Genomic DNA, 16808 nt, shown 5'->3' on the forward strand with positions numbered 1-16808 from the left:
ATATGAAGCGAGAAGATCTTTTTGATATCAGCCATGCTTACTTGATCTAGAATATTTGACATTACCAGAGGTCTGCAGATTTGTAAATGTTGCATTCATGAGCATTAATATCACTCACTTTGCTGACTACACATAATTACCTAGACAAATGGCCTTTGAAAGTTGTAAACTATCAGTGGGTTTTCAAAAAATTATGCCTACTTTTGCTACTCCAGTTTTGATTTATAAATCTGTTACTAAAGCTTGTTTTGCTATTAAAATTACGGTAAATTGAACTAATATGCCGGAGAAGGATGTTATGGATGAAATAGGAGGTGAGGACCTCGATAAAATCACTGTCACTAAAGAGAAAGTGATGAGCAAATTAGAGTGCCTGAAGGTAGATAAGTTCCCCAGTCCTGATGGGATGCATCCCAGGGTGCTGAAGGAATTGGCGAAGTTTATAGTAGACATGTTGGTAATCATTTATCAAAACTCTCTAGACTCTGGGCAGGTCCCGGTGGATTGGAAGACAGCAAATGTCATGCCATTTTTTAAAAAAGGATATAGGCAAAAGACGGGCAACTACAGGCCAGTTAGCTTAACATCTGTAGTCAGGAAAATGCCTGAAGCTGTCATTAAGGAAGAAATAGCAAAATATTTAGAAAGGAGTGGTTCCATTACACAGACACAGCATGGATTCAGAAAGGGTAGGTCCTGTTTGACAAACTTGCTGGAGTTCTTTGAGGACATAATGAGTGTAGTGGATAGAGAGGAACAGGTGGATGTCGTATATTTGGATTTCCAGAAGGTGTTCGATAAGGTGCCACACAAGAGACTTATAAATAAGATACGGATGCATGGAGTCGGAGGAAGTGTATTGGCATGGATAGTGGATTGGTTAACCAATAGAAGGCAGAGAGTTGGTATAAATGGGTATTTCTCTGGTTGGCAGTCTGTGGTGAGTGGGGTGCTGCAGGGGTCAGTGTTCCGGGCCCGCAGCTGTTTACCATTTACATTGATGATCTGGAAGAGGGGTCTGAGTGTAGCATAACAAAATTTGCTGATGACACTAAACTGAGTGGAAAAGCAAATTGTACAGAGGATGTGGAGAGTCTGCAGAAGGATATAGATAGGTTAAGTGAGTGGGCCAAGGTCTGGCAGATGGAATACAACATTGGTAAATGCGAGATCATCCACTTTGAAAAGAATATTAGAAGAGCAGTTTATTATTTAAATGGTGAAAGATTTCAGCATGCTGTTGTGCAGAGGGACTTGGGAGCGCTTGTTCATGAATCGCAAAATGTTGGTTTGCAGGTACAACAGGTTATTAAGAAGACAAACGGAATGCTGGCCTTCATTGCTAGAGGGATTGAATTCAAGAGCAGGGAGGTCATGCTGCAACTATACAGGGTACTGGTGAGGCCACACCTGGACTACAGTGTGCAGTTCTGGTCACCATACGAGAGGAAGGATATACTGGCTTTGGAAGCAGTGCAGAGGAGGTTCACCAGGTTGATTCCAGGGATGAAGGGGTTAACCTATGAGGAGAGATCGAGTTGCCTGGGACTATACTCTCTGGAGTTCAGAAGAATGAGAGGGAATCTTCTAGAAACATAAAAAATTTTGAAAGGGATAGATAAGATGGAAGTAGGAAAGTTGTTTCCATTGGTAGGTGAGACTAGAACTAGGGGGCATTGCCTCATGATTCAGGGGAGAAGAGTTAGGACGGAGATGGGGAGAAACTGTTTTTCCCAGAGAGTGGTGAATCTGTGGAATTCTCTGCCCAGGGAAGCAGTTGAGGCTTCTTCACTAAATATATTTAAGAAACAGATAGATAGGTTTTTACATAGTAAGGGAATTAAGGGTTAAGGGGAAAAGGCAGGTAGATGGAGCTGAGTTTACGGACAGATCAGCCATGATCTTATTGAATGGCGGGGCAGGCTTGATGGGCTGGATGGCCTACTCGTGCTTCTATTTCTTATGTTCTTATGTAAGTTCTGACTCCTTGAATTTGCAAAAGATTTGCATTTAAAATAGATATTAGTCATTTCAAGAGGTAGTAGTAAATGTATTTGTGCAGTATTTCAGGAGAATAACTGATGATTTGAAGCTATTATTGGAATGTTTACTATGCTCTGAATTTTTATTTTGATTAATTATTCACAAATGATTTGTACGTAGTTCCTATTCTTTAAGCATCCTTCTGTGAGACAATTAAAATGTGTGTATGCCATATATTTTGACATCTTTGCACATTAATAATTTTACAATTTTTTGTTTTACAGACTAACAGATCCTTCAGGATATTTAACAGATGGACCAATAAATTATAAATACAAAACTAAATGTACATGGTTAATTGAAGGATAGTAAGTACCTCTTTTGTTCAATAATTGATAAATTGCAATTAGTTCAAAGTTTTTGATTTTCTGAGATCATATTTTAAAACAGTATACTTTACTAGCCCAGCAAATATATTTTGGATGTTTTTCATCAGTCACTGTCAATTTGTGTTAGTTAATGTTATTGGGTAAAAGGAACTTCTTATTTTCAGTTAAAGGCCTTGAAGGAACTTATGCCATAAGTTGTCATTATATCTAATGCAAAAAGAATTAAAGTGTTTTGTGTATACATCAAAATGGTATTTTTTAAAAATAATTTCACGGAAGTTTAACAGTTTTCAAATTATAAAAATTATGGGAGTGAAGTATTTAATTTCACTGGAAGATTGATCATTGTGTAATTAGATTCTCTTTGCCATTATGATATCATTGGTATTTGTAAATTTAATGTGAAGTTGACATTCAAAAAATTGAATGTCTCAAAAAATTGTGAAAATATTTTAAGATACAGTACTGTGCAGAAGACTCAGGCACTTTAAATTTTTAATATAATATTTTTTAGATGTTTATTTTTGTCTTCCTCATTAGTGTGTCAGTAGAAAAGAGCAAATTCTAGATTTCCAAACATTCATTTTACAAAAATTAAATGTTACAGAGAGATGTTTGTTTTTCATTAAAGAAAGTAACATATTAAGTAATACCCACAAAACGCTGGAGGAACTCAGCAGGTCAGGCAGCATCCATGGATTGGAATAACTTGTTTTGCCCCAAAATGTCGACTGTTTATTCCCATCCACTGATGCTGCCTGACCTGCTGATTTCTTCCAACATATTGTGTTTATTGCTGTAGATTTCCAGCATTTGCCGACCCTCTTCAGTTTGTAAACAATCAGCATTTTGAACCGAGATCCTTCTTCAGTACTCAGAAGGAAGGGGGATGATGCTAGAATAAAAAGGTGGGGAGAAGGGAAAGAGGCCAGCTGGAAGGTGATAAAGAGAGGAGAGTGGACTATAGGAGAAAGGGAAGGAGGAGGGGACCCAGGAGAAAGTAATAGACAGGTGAGAAGAAGTGAAAGGTTAGGGTAGGGAATAGAGGAAGGGGTGGTGGGTGGGATTTTTCACTGGAAGAAGAAATCTAAATTCATGCCACCAGATTGGCGGGTACTCAGAGGGAATATAAGGTGTTACTCCTTCACTCTGAGGATGGCCTCATCTTGGCACAAAGGGAGGCCTTGGACTAATATATCAGAATGGGAAAGCAAATTAAATTGTTTGGTCACTAGGAAGTCCCGCTTGTGGAGGATGGTGCTTGATGAAGCGGTCGCCTAATTTGCGGCTGTTCTGACCAATGTAGGGAAGGCTGCATTGTGAGCACTGAACAAAGCGGAGGGAGGAGGCAAAGATGTTTAATGGTTACAGGCCACTGTTGTGTATTTGCAAACTATCTTAGTGCATATATCATTACTTGACGCTTCATGCTCTGAATGTGTCTTTATTTCTCGTTTATTTCTTGCTTCCATGCTCCCTCACATCACGTGTTGTTCTGTCCCAAACTGATGACATCATCACCATACCTGACAAGTGTCAACCTACATTAACTGACTTTACCCTTTCAATACATGACATCTCTCCTTTTCTGAGAAATCAACTTCAATGTTTTAGACCACATTCAACTCACAGATTTAACCAGTTCAATTCAATGTATATTCTCTGATAGGCAACACATTTTCTATTTCAACTTAATGATAACTCTGGAACTGAAAAATTTATTTTCAAGTTACAACAGTTTTCATTGTTTCAAAACCCACAACATAAAGCTGCACTTCAGTCCAACATTGTTAAACTTCAGAGGTTGTTTTCTAACCCTTTGAGGTCTCTCTACCAGTTTCTCTTTTCTTTCAATGTCTGGTTAATGGCTTTTGTTCACTGTGAATCTGAGCTTGTCCGTAACTGTCCATCACATTGTCCTTCTGTCCTGGTACCTCATTGTCAAATCCTTGAATTTCCTCCTGTTTGTCAAAAGTCTCTCTTCTGTTGAACTTTTTTATGTATGGTGTTCCTTGCATGCTGCACTCTCATTGGAGATTCAAATACCACTTGATTTCTTGTTTTCCTCACCACCCTATGTGGTGTTGTGTTGAAATGTATGATGAATTTGTCCACTTTTTCTTGCTGAATAAACACAGTGTCCCCAACTTTTACAGTAGACCTTTGTGCTGCTCTGCGATCGTCTGCATACAGCTTGTACTTTCCTTTTTGTTCTGCGTCCTGATCTCGTACTTCCAGTTCTGCCGTGTCTACCTTCCTGATGTCTGATAACTTCCCCCTCATTTTGAGTTGTAGAGAGGTTCGGCAGGACTTTTCCCTGCAGTGGCATTTTCCACACATCTGTACACAGTCACATACTTTCTCAATTCACGTTTCCAGTCAAATCCTTCTGCTTGAAAAATCCTAATCCCTTACATCGGTGATGCACTTCAGTATTTGCCTGAGTCCACTTTGGCATTATTTTCAGGTGTTTGATTCCATTACTCCCACAATATTCTTTGGACTGTTCAGATCTGAATTGAGGTTCATTATTAGATTTGATAGATACAGGCTGCCCATGTCTACTGGAAATTTTCTACAAACTGTCATCGACTCTCTCTGCATTTGTAGACTACTACTAGAACAGAATGGTTTGTTGGTAATGGTCCAAGCAAATCAACAGCTACCTCCTGCCAAGGATCACTTGGTAACGGTGTCAGCTTTAGTGGTTCTGGAGGGTCGGGTCTGGATGCAGTTTGACTGTCTTAACAAGTTTTGCAGTATTTCTTAGCTGCTCTATTCATACCAGACTATCAAACCTTAGTTCTGAGATGCTGTTTTGTACCCACTATTTCCAACTGTTATTCATGAGCTAGCGTGAATGCCCATTTGTGCAAGGTTTTAGGTAACACAATCTATGTACAACTGAGGACAAGGTGGCCCACCACATACAGCTTACTTACAATGGTTGCATATGCCTTACAGTTCTCAAAGTGTCTATTCATGATGGCTTTATGCACCTCCTGCAGCTCTGGATCTGTGGCTGACGCTCTACCTACCTCTCATGTTGTCAGGGCTTTAGATGTAGCACTGATAGCTGTGAACCTGACATTTTCCTCTGACTCATGCTTGTGTCTTTCTTTTTGAGCAGTCTCTCCCAATAGCCTCAACAGTGGGTTTGCAATGTTCTGTTTTCCTAGCATGTGTATGACTCTGTAGCCACGTGTTGCAGTATCAAGTCCCACCGCTCTATGGGTATGGATGGTTTAGATCTCAGGCTGTAAACCATCTCCAGAGGTTTGTGATCTGTGATCAGGTCAAATTTTCTCCCATAGAAATATGGATGAAGTCTTTCACAGGCCCATACTAGTGATAGTGCTTCCAGCTCTGTTTGTGAGTATTTTCTTCCACAGTCTGTGAGACTATGGCTCACATAGCAGACAGTTACCATTTCTTCATTTTATTTTAGTATGCGTTCTACCCCCAGTCCGACTAGGCTGGCATCTATCAATTTAGTTGGCACATCTTCATCAAAATAGGCCAGTATTACCTGCTCTTGCTAGCTCCTCTTTTAGGGTCTGAATGCTTATTTCTATTCTTCTCCAAACTTGAACTGGGTGTCCTTCCTGGTCAGTCATTTCAGTGGTTCTGACAAATTTGCAAACTGTAGTATGAATCTGCTGCTGTAGCCAACAAGACTGAGGAAACATCTCCCTTCTGTCACAAACAAGAGACAATCTGCAGATGCTGGAAATCTTGAGCAACATCAAGTAAGCCAGGCAGCATCTAGGAAAAGAATATAAGTCAATGGAAAGGTTTTGGCCCAAAATGTCAGCTATACTTTTTTTTCTAGATGCTGCCTGGCCTGCTGAGTTCCTCCAGCATTTTGTGTGTATTCCTCACTTCTGTGGCTCTTTGTGTTTCACGAGCCTCCATTACAGCTTGCACTCTCTCCTCGGTAGGTCCGATGCCTGTCTGTGATAAGAGAATTCCCATGAAACTAGTCTGTCAGTATCAGTCCAGTCACTCTGAGAGTCTCCTTAAGAGCATGCAGTGACTCATCATGCAGTTTTTGGTGAGGCACATGTACAATCACATCATCTGAGACGTTCTCACCTCCTTCAATTCCAGCTAAAGCATTTGCAATCTCATCTTGGTACTGCTCACTGGTTGACGACACACCAGTCTCTTGTCCCTATACACCCCATTATGCACAACAAATGTGGTTATCTCTCTAGATTCTGGGGTTAGTTCTAGCTGGTGATAGCCCATTTCAAGTTTAGCAGCTCCATTCATACCCTGAAGTATCTCATCTTCATTTGGAATGGGGTATCTCTCCCTCACAATTGTTTCATTTGCCTTTCTCATGTCAAGGCATATTCTGATGCCCTTGTCAGGTTTGGTAAAATTACTACTGGGTTAACCCAAGGAATTGGGTCTTCAACTTTCTTAATAATGCCCATGTTCAATAGCTGTTTATTTTTTTCTCAACCATCTACCTTAAGCTGTAAAGTATGCGTCTTCGTGTCTGGGCCACACGCTTTACCTGTGGATCAATGTACAGACTGATCTGCTTAGTGTTCAGCTTTCCTATCCCTTCAAACACTTTGGGTACTGCAGCGTAAGTGACTCTTTAACATTTGTCACTAGTGACTCTTTTTCTCCAGTCTTTAACACACCCAATTTTGTAGCTGTTTCTCTACCTAGGAGTGGTTTCTCACCATTGCCTGTTATCACGATGAACTATGCCTGGACTGTTTGTTTCCAATGCTTATGTCACATTCAAATACCCCCTTGACCTCCAGTGATGTGCTAGATGCATATGGTTGCAGCTTTCTCTTTTGCTTAGGAATATATGAATGGCACTTTATCTTCTTTGACAAGTTCTTCACACACATTTTCACCCAGTATATTACTTCTGGCTCCTGCATCTACCAACATGCCCAGATTTACACCCCTACACCAAAAGTAAATCTTTCAGATGACTCTGTGTAACTAACAGAATGCAAATTCCTTCTGTTCATGTCTCATTAATCCTGTTGTTCCACACATTTTTGCAAAGTAGCCCTTTCCAGTGCATTTTCTGCATGTGTGTCCATGAGCTGGGCACTTTGGGTCTTTACCCAGGTGATCGTGTTTCCACATCTGCAGCATTTCATTTCATTTGTATTAGTAGACTTTCTTTTTCCCTCTATCTCTTTGCCATGTGTTGTGTTTTCACGGTGTGAAACATAATGCACAGTGTCTGCTGGCTCCCTTGGAGTGACACGGCTGATAATTGTTCTGCTACTTTTTCACATTGTGCCGCAGTTTCCAGTGTGTAGGAAAGCATTAGTCCCTGCATATTTTCCAGTTGTTTTCTCAGCACATAGTCTGACTTATGGCACTATACAGGACCAGATATGCAGGATATATTCTCAGTGCTACCAATCCTGGGCCAAGTCACTACGTGGCAGCAGTGGCTGCACTGAATGCTTATTTCATGCTTATCACTATGGCATTCCTGATTTGGTTGTCTGTGTCAATTAGAAAATTGCAGTCTTTTGCTGCCTGCTGAAGGCTCGTAGAGAGGTGATGAACTGTCTCATCTCACCTTGTTTTTAGGCAAGCTGATGAGAATGCTGCTGGGCAGACGTGGTGTTGACCTAGGGAATGAAGTAAGCATTGAGTGCATCCACCACCGTCATGTAGTCACTTGTCCCGTGACTGGCAGCGTTGAGAATATATCCTGCATATCTGGTCCTGCAAAGTGCAATAGTAATGCTCTTCTTTGCTTTGTATTATTTGTTGCGTTATCATCCACTAGTTGTTTACCAATGGCATAAAGTTCAGTTGAGTTGAGCTACTCAGACCTAGTGTAGCTGGCTCTGTAAAACATTGCAAGTGTTGAATCTGGATTTCTCCATTCTCATCGACTAATGTTAAACTCACTTTCAAAGTCTGTATCCTAGCCACCACTGTTATGTGCTTGCAACCTATCTTAGTACTTAATTAGATAGTACATATTGACATTTCATGCTCTAAACGTGTCTTTATTTCTCATTCTCGCTTCCATGCTCCCTCACATCACATGTTCTGTCCCAGACTAATGACATCATCACCGTACTTGACAAGTGTCAAACTACATTAACTGATCTTACCATTTCAATACATGATAATCATTTGTTAAGTAATAGACTGCTTTTCAAATACAGAACTTGATTACTTTGTAGGTACATAGCCCAGTGCATGATTATGCAAAGATAGCATGAAGGTGCTGGTGATCAATGAGTTGAATGAACCAAACTGAACAATTGAAACAGAAATGGGTGGAGAAGGAATCAAACTAGTTGAAGAACAGAAAGCGAGGGTGTGGCAGATGTGACAGTTTAACCTTCAAAGACACAAGGTGGTCTTCTTGCTTTAGCAAAATCTCATCCAAGCAGAAATTTTGCAGTAGGCAGGAGCTTCAAGTTGTACTGTCCAAGTTCTTCTGAAGAAGCACAAAATATTGGGTACAATTGAGGACCAGGAATGCAGTAGTTGGCCATGGAAACTAAGTGCAGCAAACTAGAAATACATCAAACTAATATCCCTTTTCAATCGGAAAAAGTCCAGTGCTGCTATCATAGAGAAACCACTGAGTTCACCAAGTTCACCCTGCTGAGGTCTGGAGAAGTCTTGTCAGAAGTGGTCTTCATGGAAGAGTTGCTGCCAAAAAGCCATTCCTCTGAAGTGGAAGCAAAGCCAAGAGACTCGCCTACATACAAAAATTCAAAGACACAATAGCGGCAAGTGTTTGGGACTGACAAGTCAAAAATTGAAATTTTTGGCTCATTCAGGAAGCAGTTTGTCCCTAAAAGAGCTGGATAAAGCTTAACGGATGAGTGTCTGCAGCTAGCAGTGAAGCACTGCAGAGGTTCCCTGCAGGTTTAGGGCTGCATTTCTGCAAATGGGTTGGTGATCTGGTCAGAATTAATGGAACCCTCAATGCTGAATAGTACAAGCAGAATCTCATCCGTCACACAATGCCATCAGGGAGATGTCTGATCAGTCCCAAAGTCATTCTGCAGCAGGGCAATGACCCCAAAGACATGGCCAAGGTCGAAAAACCTATATTCAGCAAAAAGAAGAATAAGGGGTTCAGCAACAGATGGTATGGCCTCCTTGGAGCCTTGATCCCAACATCATTGTGGCTGTCTGGGATTATGTGGAGCAGGGGTCACCAACCTTTTTTGCACTGTGGACGGGTTTAATATTGACAATATTCTTGCGGACCGGCTGACGGGGGTGGGGGTGTGGTGTTAATCACGACTGGAATACAGCAATACTTGAAGGGGATTCCTTATTTCCAGTCTATTCCGCAATTTAGTTTTCGTGGCTATCAGCACTTGCTTCTGTCCTGCTTGCTCACCTTTTTTCCGCTCAAAAAACTCAACGGGTTTGTCTTTAAGTGCAGGGTGCTTGGATTCAAGGTACCAAAGCAGTTTTGGGGGCTTCATTGCCTCATTAGACAGCCTCTGGGCCTGATGAACTCCAGCCTCCCACCCGCCCGCCGCCAGACGCCTTGGCCAGGTGCAGCTGGTCATGGGTGGGGTGAGAGGACAAGGTAGGGGCCTGAGGTCCCCGTGCTGGGGCCGTGGCAGTCGCAGTCCGGAGAGAGCGACCGACCGAGCGAGGAGTGCAATAGGACATGCACCCACTCCCCCCCCCCCCCCCACCGTAGTTAGGTAAGATCTATCGGCCAACAAAAGTTTGGCTGGAGGGATGACTTCCAGTAGATTGCAGCGAGGTAGCTGCTCTGCTAATTATGAAACCCTGAGCCCGAATTAAGCATCTGCGAATATTTTAGCACCAGGTTCCACATGAACATTTGGTGTGGTAAACAGGTTTGGTAGCACATGCTTTGCGGCCCGGTGGTTGGGGACCACTGATGTAGAGAGACAGAAGCAAGCAAGATATCCAAAGTCTGCAGAAGAACTTTGGTAAGTTCTCCAAGATGCTTGGACCAACCTAGCAGCTGATTTTCTTATAAAACTGCATGACAGTACACCTAAGTGAATTGATGCAGTTTTAAAGGCACAGCACGGTCACACCAAATACTGATTTAATTTCTTTTTATGTACTGTTTACTGCTCTTTATAAATATTTATTTGATGTTTAGAAACTTTTCATTTCATTATTTTTGAAAGCATCTTCACTTTATGGTTTTTATTTACATGTACCTGAGACTTTTGCACAGCACTGAACTTTTGCAAGGAGCAGATTAAGCTCTCTTTCACTAGGAATAAAGAACTGTATCCAGGAAAGATGCTTAAGTAAATGGAACATTAAGTTCCTTAAGTGTATTAACGTTATTACATGAGAAAATTGTGATCAAATGTAGTGAGATCAATCAAATGAGAGGGAATGAAGTAACTTAATATAAGATGACAATTGAGGACGTAACAGTGCCCAGAATGATAATTTAGTGGTTAGGACTATTTTGATATGAAGTGTTCCAAATGCATTTTGAACTAATGAGAGAGACACTTGCATTTGTTTGTTTGCTTCTAACTTTACATAGGGCTAATGTGGCACTAACTGAATGTGGCATGCATAGCAGTTACAGGAGAGAAGACCTAATGGAAGCTATTAACAAATGTTGTGAAAGATTGTCATTTTATTTGGGTATATCCTGGAAGACTGAACACACTGCACAATAATTTTTTTCAAAAGTGTTGCTCCCTCAGAATTTCTTTTTGTTTATCAAAAATACTGCATGAAGCTGAACACAAATATAAAACTACTTGTATCACGTAGGAATTTGGAGAAACAAGAAATAAACTATTATTGAATGTAATATGTTTAATTGCACGACAGTGCTGAAGCACTGCAGTAATTCAACTAAGCTAAAAATGGTTTGTTAAAGATTTTCGTTTGTAGCCAGTGTCTGAACCTTCTCACTTAAGTTTCCAACAATAATCAGTTAGCATTGATAGAATCTAATTGCCCTGATAATGTTTCCCGATGACTGCAATGCCCTGGTGAAACCCTTCACCATGCTCGTCATTGAATGCGCTAAGATTTGCAGGGCAGATGTCTAAATGGAAATGGAGAAAATGAACCTTTAGTGACTTGTCTCACTTCATGGTTTTGTATGCTTGAAGCTTGTTGGCAACCAGCTGCACATGGTTTGGTGGCCTGTAGTTGCCAAGAAAATTTTCATCAACATCCTTGAATGCCTTCCATGTGATTTTCTGTGCTCCCCTGGGAAGTTCTTCGAATTGCCTGTCATTGATGACCTGTTTGATTTGTGGACCAACAAAAATACCTTTCTTAATCTTGGCATCAGTTACTTTGACTTGAATTATGAATTGAAACAACAAATATAAATGATTTAAAAAATGCTGTGTGATAGGGAATTTTCATGGCGATTTTCATGATCAGCAGCGCAAATTTCAGAAGATACACCAAAAGTATTCAGGAAGCAAAATCTTTGTTGTGCAGTGAAATATGGATGAAATAGAGTTATTATTTGTATTATTTTAAATGTTTTGTATCAGTTAAAATGTTTTATTACAGTCATTTATGTAGGAAGACTTTGAAACTGGCTTTAATAGAAGATTTTCTTCTTTTGCAGTCCAAATGCAGTATTAAGGTTAAGATTTAACCACTTTGCCACAGAATGCAGTTGGGACCATATGTATGTATATGATGGCGATTCAATATATGCACCTTTGATAGCTGTATTCAGGTATGCTTGATGATTTTGTGACTTCAAACTTTCTCTGTGATCTTCAAACTTACTGCTGTAACTTTTGTCCCAATGTTAGTAGGTTGAATGAGGTCTTAGACAATTTTTAATAGATAATTTGCAATGCAAATATTTGAAGGGTTAATTCTGTTGGTTTATGTCTAACACAGAGTCTTTGCATTTAGAATTAACTCTTGTTTCAACTCTGCAGACTTGAGAATTTAATTTAAACAGGATTTTCAAGCAATTTTGCATCGTGAAGTGCTGCAGGTGTCCTCTTTGGGGTGAAGTGTTAAATGTATGTCCCACTCCTTTTGGGTAAAGTTTAAACAAAATCCACTAATATTTGTACAGGACCAAGGGATTTGCTCTTACAAAGAGTAAATTCTGAAACAAACTAAATAAGTCATCTTGTCTTTTAGCCTTATATTTGATAGGTTTTTAATGTCTTTGTTTCATACCATATGTTTTAAAAAAATTCCTGGGTTGGGGAAACGTTGAAAATTTCACTCTGCCCTTATGGACTTCCTGTTTTCAAAGCTAGCTAACAACATTTAAACTAGGTTTAAAGGGAGGGGAACCAGAGTGTCAGAATAATTAGTGGAGAGGTTGTGGAGGCAGATGTTGGTAAGTTAGGAATCGAAAAGTTGAGTATGGTGCGAGAAAATCGGAAGGGGTACATACAGGACTGAAGGTGTTATATTTGAATGCGCGCAGTGTATGAACAAGGTAAATAGACTTGGGGCACAGTTGCAGATGGGCAGGTATGATGTAGCTGAATCATGGCTGTAAGATTATAGCTAGGAGCTTACTGTCCAAGAATACACATTGTATCGAAAGGATATGCAGGAAGAAGAGAGGATGGTGTTGCTCTGTTGGTAAGAATTAAATCAAATAATTAGAAAGAGCTGACATAGGGTCGAAACGTGTTGAGTCATCATGGTTAGAGCAATGAACTGCAAGGATAAAAAGACCCTGATAAGAGTGGTATACAGAGCCCCAAACAGTAGTAAGGATGTTGCATACAAATTACAATGGGAGACAGAAAATCCATGCCAAAAAGGCGATATTACAATAGTTACGTGGGACTTCAATATGCAGGTAGATTGGGAAAATTGGTTAGTGCTGGATTACAGGAGGGGGGATTTCTAAAGTGCTTATGAGATGGCTTTTCAGAGCAGCTCGTGGTTGACCCTACTAGAGGATCAGCTATTCTGGACCGGATGTTGTGCAATGAACAAGAATTGATTAGAGAGCTTAAGATAAAAGAACACTGAGGGGAAAGTAATTGTAATATGACCAAATTCTCCCTGAAATTTGAGAAGGAGAAACTGAAGTCAGATATATCGGTGTTACTGTGGAGTAAAGGGAATTACAGAGGCATGAGAGAGGAGTTGGCCAGAATTGATTGGTAACGAACACTGGCAGGGATGACGGTAGAGCAGCAGTGGCTGGAAATTCTGGAACCAATCCGGAAGGCACAGGATATATACATTCCAAAGAGGAAGAAGTATTCTAAAGGGAAGATGACACAGCCATGGCTAATAAGAGAAGTCAAGCCACCATAAAAGCCAAAGGGAGGGCATATAATACAGCAAAAATTAGTGGGAAGCTAAGAGAATGGAGAAGCTTTCAAATACCAACAGAAGGCAACTAAAAAGTCATTAAGGTAAAGATGGAATATGAAAGAAAACTAGCCAGTAACATTAAAGAGGATACCAAAAGTTTCTTCAGATACATAAAGTGTAAAAAAGAGGGGAGAGAGGATATTAGACCACTGGAAAACTGGGGGAGAACAAAATAGCAGATGAACTGAGTAACTATTTTGCATCAGTCTTCATTGTGGAAGTTGCATTATGAAAGTTCAGAGGGCATGAAGTGTGTGAAGTTACTATAACTAGAGAGATGGTTCATGGGGAAACTGAAAGATCTGAAGGCAGACAAGTCACCTGGACCAGATGGTGTACACCCCAGAGTTCTGAAAGAGCTGGTGAAGACATTGTGGAGGCATTAGTAATTAACTTTCAAGAAGCACTAGATTCTGGAATGGGTGTGGAAGACCGGAAATCACAAATGTGACTGTACTTCAAGAAGGGAGAGAGGCAGAAGAAATGAAACTATAGGCCAGTTAGTCTGACCTCAGTGGCTGGAAGATGTTGGAGTTAATTATTAGGACGAGGTCTCAGGGTACTTGGAGGAACACGATAAAATAGGCTGTAGTCAACATGATGTCCTCAAGGGAAAATTTTGCCAGACAAATCTGACGGAATTCTTTGAAGAAGTTACAAGCAGGATAGACAAAGGAGAATAATGGGTTGATGTTGTGCACTTGGATTTTCAGAAACCCTTTGACAAGATGTCACACATGAAGCTGCTTAACAAGCTACGAGCCCATGGTATTACAGGAAAGATGCTAGCATGGATAAAGCAATGGCTGATTGGCAGGAGGCAAAGAGTGGGAATAAAGGGATCCTTTTCTGACTGGCTGCCCGTGAATAGTGGTGTTCCACAGGGGTCTGTGTTGGGATCAATTATTTTTACATTGTATGTCAATGATTTGGATGATGGATTTGATTAGGAGAATGGGCAAAGAAATGGCAGATGGAATACAGTGTTAGGAAGTGTATGGTCATGCACTTTGGTAGAAGAAGTGAAAGGATAAATTATTTTCTAAATGCAGTGAAAATACAAAAAAATCAGATGCAAAGGGATTTGAGAGTCCTTGTGCAGGATTCCCTAAAGATTAATTTGCAGGTTGATTCTGTGCTGAGGAAGGCAAATGTGTTGTTAATTCATTTCAAGAGGACCAGAATATAAAAGCAAGGATGTAATGTTGAGACTTTACAAAGCATTGGTGAGGTCTCACTTGGAGTATTGTGCCCCTTGTTGTGCAGTTTTGGACCCCTTATCTTAGAAAGGATGTGCTCAAACGGGAGAGGGTGCAAAGGAGCTTCACAGCAATGATTCTAGAATTGAATGCAATATGAAGGGGCTTTGATGGCTCTGGGTCTGTATTCATTGGAATTCGGAAGAAAGAGGGGTGATGTCATTGAAACCTATCGAGTGGTGAAAGGCCTTAATGGAGTGAATGTGGAGAAGATGTTTCCTATGGTGGGAGGGTCTAGGACCAAGGGACACAGCCTTGGAATAGAGGGGCATCCTTTTAGAACTCAGGTGATGAGGAGTTTCTTTAGTCAGAGGGTGGTGAATCTGTGGAACTTTTTGCCACAGACAGCTGTAGAGGCCAAGTCTTTATGTATATTTAAGGGAGAGAGGTTGATAGATTCTTGAATGGTCAGGGCATGAAGGGATACAGGGAGAAGGCAGGAGATAGGGGCTGTGAAGAAAATTGGATCAGTCATGATGAAATGGCAGCAGACACGATGGGCCAAATGGCCTAATTCTACTCCTATATGTTATGGTCTTAAAACATTTTAATTCTACATTGTTCTGAGGATTGCATAATTAATGTGATTTATTGGCACTAATTAGTTGACTCAGCTGCAGGTGCTAGAAATTGATGTTCAAAGTGTGGAGAGCAGTGCCATCTAGTGCTGAGTAAGAAATGCTGATGAATGTTGAATCCCAAAACTGTTACTGTTACTTTGTCATTTTGAGTTTAGTTTGTTTATTTTTACTCAATTTTTGTACTGCTTGCTTCTCTCTAATGTGAAGTGCTTTGTTGTTTTGTTTTTAAATATAAGGTTACATTTTACATTTCCTTTTGTTCCAAACTAACTGTTCTTTTCATCATTCTTCTGGCTGTGTTGATACTGATGTTGAATTGACAGGAGTTGCCAAAATCTCTTCTTCCCAGCTCCTCTTTCTAAGAGCTGTGGCATGTAACTCTGGTTATGCTAAAGGAGCGTTTGAACTGATGGGCATGATCAAAGTTTGTCAATAAATGAAATTCAGCAGCTTGAATAGGTGACTAGGAAAATGATTTCTCAAATTATCCTGGGCTGCCTTTTATGATCTGAAGCATTTGAAGGCGTTAAGAGATGCATACAGGTAGTATATGTCGCAGTTGTGTTTTGCAGATTTTGCTTGCTTTTATCAAAATTAAATATGAATTGAGATAAGGGAAGTATTAATTCGGTGTAATGCCTGAGAAACAGTGATGATAATACCATTGTTCTTTCTCACAATACTAATTATGGTCAAAAAAATTAATATTTGTTGATTATGAACACAAGAGGTTCGGCAGATGCTGGAAATCCAGAGCGACATCCACAGAATGCTGGTGGAACTCAGCAGTCAGGCAGCATCTGTGGAAAGGAATAAGCAGTCGACATATCGGGCTAAGACCTTTCATCTAGGCCCAAAACATTAACTGTTTATTCATTTACGTAGATGCTGCTTGACTTGCTGAGTTCCTCTAACATTTTGTGTGTGTTGTGTGTGCTGCTCAAGATTTCCAGCAACTGCAAAATCTCTTGTGTTTATGATTTGTTAATTGTAACGTCATAGATTGTTAATAAGAGTGTTTCCATTAACAAGGTGGTTGATAACCAGGCCCAGATAAATTTAAGGTAATTTACAAAGAGGGGAGATGGGAATTTCTTTAGTGCAGCATACTGTTGTCACGAATACACCACATAAAAGGGGAGTGAAAACTGATTTGATCTCAACTTTCAAGAGGAAATAGGGGATATATTTAAAATAGAATAATTTACAAGGTTGTGATAGAAGAGTGTGTAGCTCTTTGAAAGACGTGTTTTAGGTCTGCAGAGTTGAAATTC

General features: G+C 40.2%; 1 protein-coding gene across 4 annotated transcripts in view; it reads left to right on the forward strand.

The window, feature by feature from the left end:
• The window catches only part of atrnl1b (attractin-like 1b), a 984325-nt gene that overhangs the window by 117735 nt on the left and 849782 nt on the right, over positions 1-16808 (forward strand). For all 4 annotated transcript variants that reach the window (XM_073027830.1, XM_073027828.1, XM_073027827.1 and 1 more), the window contains exons 2-3: positions 2268-2351; positions 11953-12066. In XM_073027830.1, coding sequence (XP_072883931.1) covers positions 2268-2351; positions 11953-12066 — 198 coding nt within the window. The remainder of the gene's footprint in view (positions 1-2267; positions 2352-11952; positions 12067-16808) is intronic.

This window comes from Hemitrygon akajei, chromosome 23, assembly GCF_048418815.1.
Source record: "Hemitrygon akajei chromosome 23, sHemAka1.3, whole genome shotgun sequence".
Classification (NCBI taxonomy): Eukaryota; Metazoa; Chordata; class Chondrichthyes; order Myliobatiformes; family Dasyatidae; genus Hemitrygon; species Hemitrygon akajei.